We start from the raw sequence: 3,035 nt of genomic DNA, 5'->3' as shown, positions 1-3,035 counted from the left end.
TTTTTTTTTTGAAATTAAACTAAAAAAAAAATATATAGATATAAATGAATATTTAATATATTTATATATATATATATATATAATGTACAAATTGTTTTATATATGTTCATATCATTTATCCGCATAAATTCATTTTCCTTATATGATTTAATAAACAACGCTATAACATAGAAAGTAAGAAGGAAAAGTCTTTTTCTTATCATGTATAAATCTGAACGACAAAAAGATATCACTCATTCAAATAGGACCAAAAGAAATGAACAAAAAAATTCTGATATGTTGAATAAAGTCTCCAATGAAAAATGTCTTGAAACCAATACGAATGAATCGTTATATAACAAAATGGATAATTGTATAAACAAACAAAATAATATAAACAAACAAAATAATATAAATAGACAAAATGATATAAATAGCCAAAATAGTATAGGTAGCCAAAATAGTATAGGTAGCCAAAATAGTGTAGGTAGCCAAAATAATAAAAATCACAAAAAATGTGTTAATAAAAGTAGGCAAAAATATAATAAGATAGAGAGAAAAAAAAAAAAAAATGCGAGTAGTTTATTGGGAGATAATTGTGTGCAAGAAACAGAGGATACTCACCATGAAAAAATTTTAAATGACGATTGTTTAAATATGGAACAGAATAAAGAAATTGTAAATGATCATTTGAAGGAAATCGAAAAAAAAAATAGCGATAATGAAATTAAAGCAGATATAAATGATGAAAAGTTACAGTTGGAAAGGGATTATGTCATAGAAGCTGCTGATCAAAATAAAGATGCCTTATCATTGTGTGCTTGTGTAGAGGAGGATAGAAAGAAGTATGTGACAAAAGAGAAAGTAAATGAAAAGGATATGGAATATGATAAAGATGAAAAAGATATGGAAGGTGATAAAAATGAAAAGGAAATGGAATATGATCAAGATGAAAAAGATATGGAAGGTGATAAAAATGAAAAGGAAATGGAATATGATCAAGATGAAAAAGATATGGAAGGTGATAATAATAAAAAGGATATGGAATATGATCAAGATGAAAAAGATATGGAAGGTGATAATAATAAAAAGGTTATGGAATATGATCAAGGTGCAAAAGATATGGAAGGTGATAATAATAAAAAGGTTATGAAATATGATCAAGGTTCAAAAGATATGGAAGGTGATAATAATGAAAAAGATATAACATGTGATAATAATATTACACTTAACAATAACATTCCTATTAATAATTTCAATGATAATAATATAGTGTGTAATTATAACCATAGAGATACGATAGAAGAAGCTGATAATAATTATGCTGTAGAGAATATTACACAAGTGAATAATATTGATGAAATAAAATTAAAAAGAAAAAGAAAAAGAAAAAATAATTTTTCTGAATATATACAAGAAGAACGAGAAGATAATTTTATAAAAGATAAAAATTATAATGCATTGAAAACCCTTAAGGATAGTAAAAGAATCCTTCTTAATTGTAATAAATATATAGAGGATAATAATATGTATAAAATAGAAGATAATGTCCAGAATAATAATGCGTGTGGAAATTTATTATGTGAAGAAAAATGTAATAATTATAGACAAATAGGTAAAAATGAAAAGAATGAAAAAAATGACAAATATGATGATAGTAGAAAGGATAATACCGATATATGTAACAAAATAAATTTACCAAGAGTTTATGATAATATTATCCAGAGTGATAGTAACAATTTAAATAAATATAAAGGTTCTTCTTTTGCTTTAATTATACATGAGATATCTGATTTGCTATCATTAATAACAACGGTAGATAAAAGTAAAAATAAAAATAAAATAAAGCTAGTTAATATTGGACATCAATTGAATACTCTTATGAGATCACATTATGAACGTATTTATGATTGTGATAATTCTCTTGTTTGCACTATAAATAAAATAAAAAAATTGTATAAATGTTATACAAGTATGGAGGAAAAATATTTAAAAAAAAAAAAAAAGCAAAATATAAATAAGATAGAAAACGAGAACCTTGGAGGTAATAATGACGAGGAAGACCCTAATGATGGAATTAATATATCACATGACGATTTATTAAATGAAGAAACAAATAATATAGATAATAATATTAAAAATGATATATATAAATATACAATACAACATAATAATAATAATAATAATAATAATAATGAAAAATTAATTCAAGATCCTTTTTTTCAAAATGAGTTTATACAAGGAATAGATAATTACATAAATCAAAAGGATGAAACCGACTGTCATGACAATATAAAAGATAAAATAGATACACTCAATTGTTATATAAATCAAAAATTAAATATGGGTTGTCAGAGTATTTTTATTGAAAAAGGAGATTATAAAAAGGTTTTAAATGAGATGGGTGAGAAGGTAATCTATGAGGAAAATAAAAAAGATAATCACGAGGGAAATAAAAAAGATAATCACGAGGAAAATAAAAAAGATAATCACGAGGAAAATAATATAGTGGATAATATAAAAATAAACGATGATAATAAAACAATGGATAATATAAAAATAAATGATGAGAATAATACAATGGATAATATAAAAATAAATGATGAGAATAAAACAATGGATAATATAAAAATAAATGATGAGAATAAAACAATGGATAATATAAAAATAAATGATGGGAATAATACAATGGATAATATAAAAATAAATGATGAGAATAATACAATGGATAATATAAAAATAAATGATGGGAATAATACAATGGATAATATAAAGAAAAGTATTATTAAAAATATTGGAAGTATGGAATCTAAATCCACTGCTGTCACTTATAAAGAATGTGAGTTATCATTAAAAGAAGGAAATGAAGAATATATTGAGTATTTAAAAAAAAAGAAAAAAATTCTTAATGAATTAGACAAATGCAATTCTCATTTTTTTTTTACATATTTTCATAAAGGCGAACTTATTGAATATCTGCATAACCAAATCAATATGCACATTGTAGAGTTTGATAAAGTATACCAATTATATATATCACATTGATGAAAATTAAA

General features: G+C 22.8%; 1 protein-coding gene across 1 annotated transcript; it reads left to right on the top strand.

Annotated features, from left to right (window-relative positions):
* Positions 1 to 201: 201 nt before the first annotated feature.
* PRSY57_1019100 (hypothetical protein) lies at positions 202 to 3,024 on the top strand (the record flags this gene model as incomplete). Its single annotated transcript, XM_012907780.2, has 1 exon — positions 202 to 3,024. One exon carries the CDS (start codon positions 202 to 204, stop codon positions 3,022 to 3,024), a length of 2,823 nt encoding a protein of 940 aa, XP_012763234.2.
* Positions 3,025 to 3,035: the final 11 nt, after the last annotated feature.

This window comes from Plasmodium reichenowi, chromosome 10, assembly GCF_001601855.1.
Source record: "Plasmodium reichenowi strain SY57 chromosome 10, whole genome shotgun sequence".
NCBI lineage: Eukaryota > Apicomplexa > Aconoidasida > Haemosporida > Plasmodiidae > Plasmodium > Plasmodium reichenowi.
Note: the sequence above shows the minus strand (reverse complement) of the source record. Positions and strands in the feature narration are given on the sequence as shown.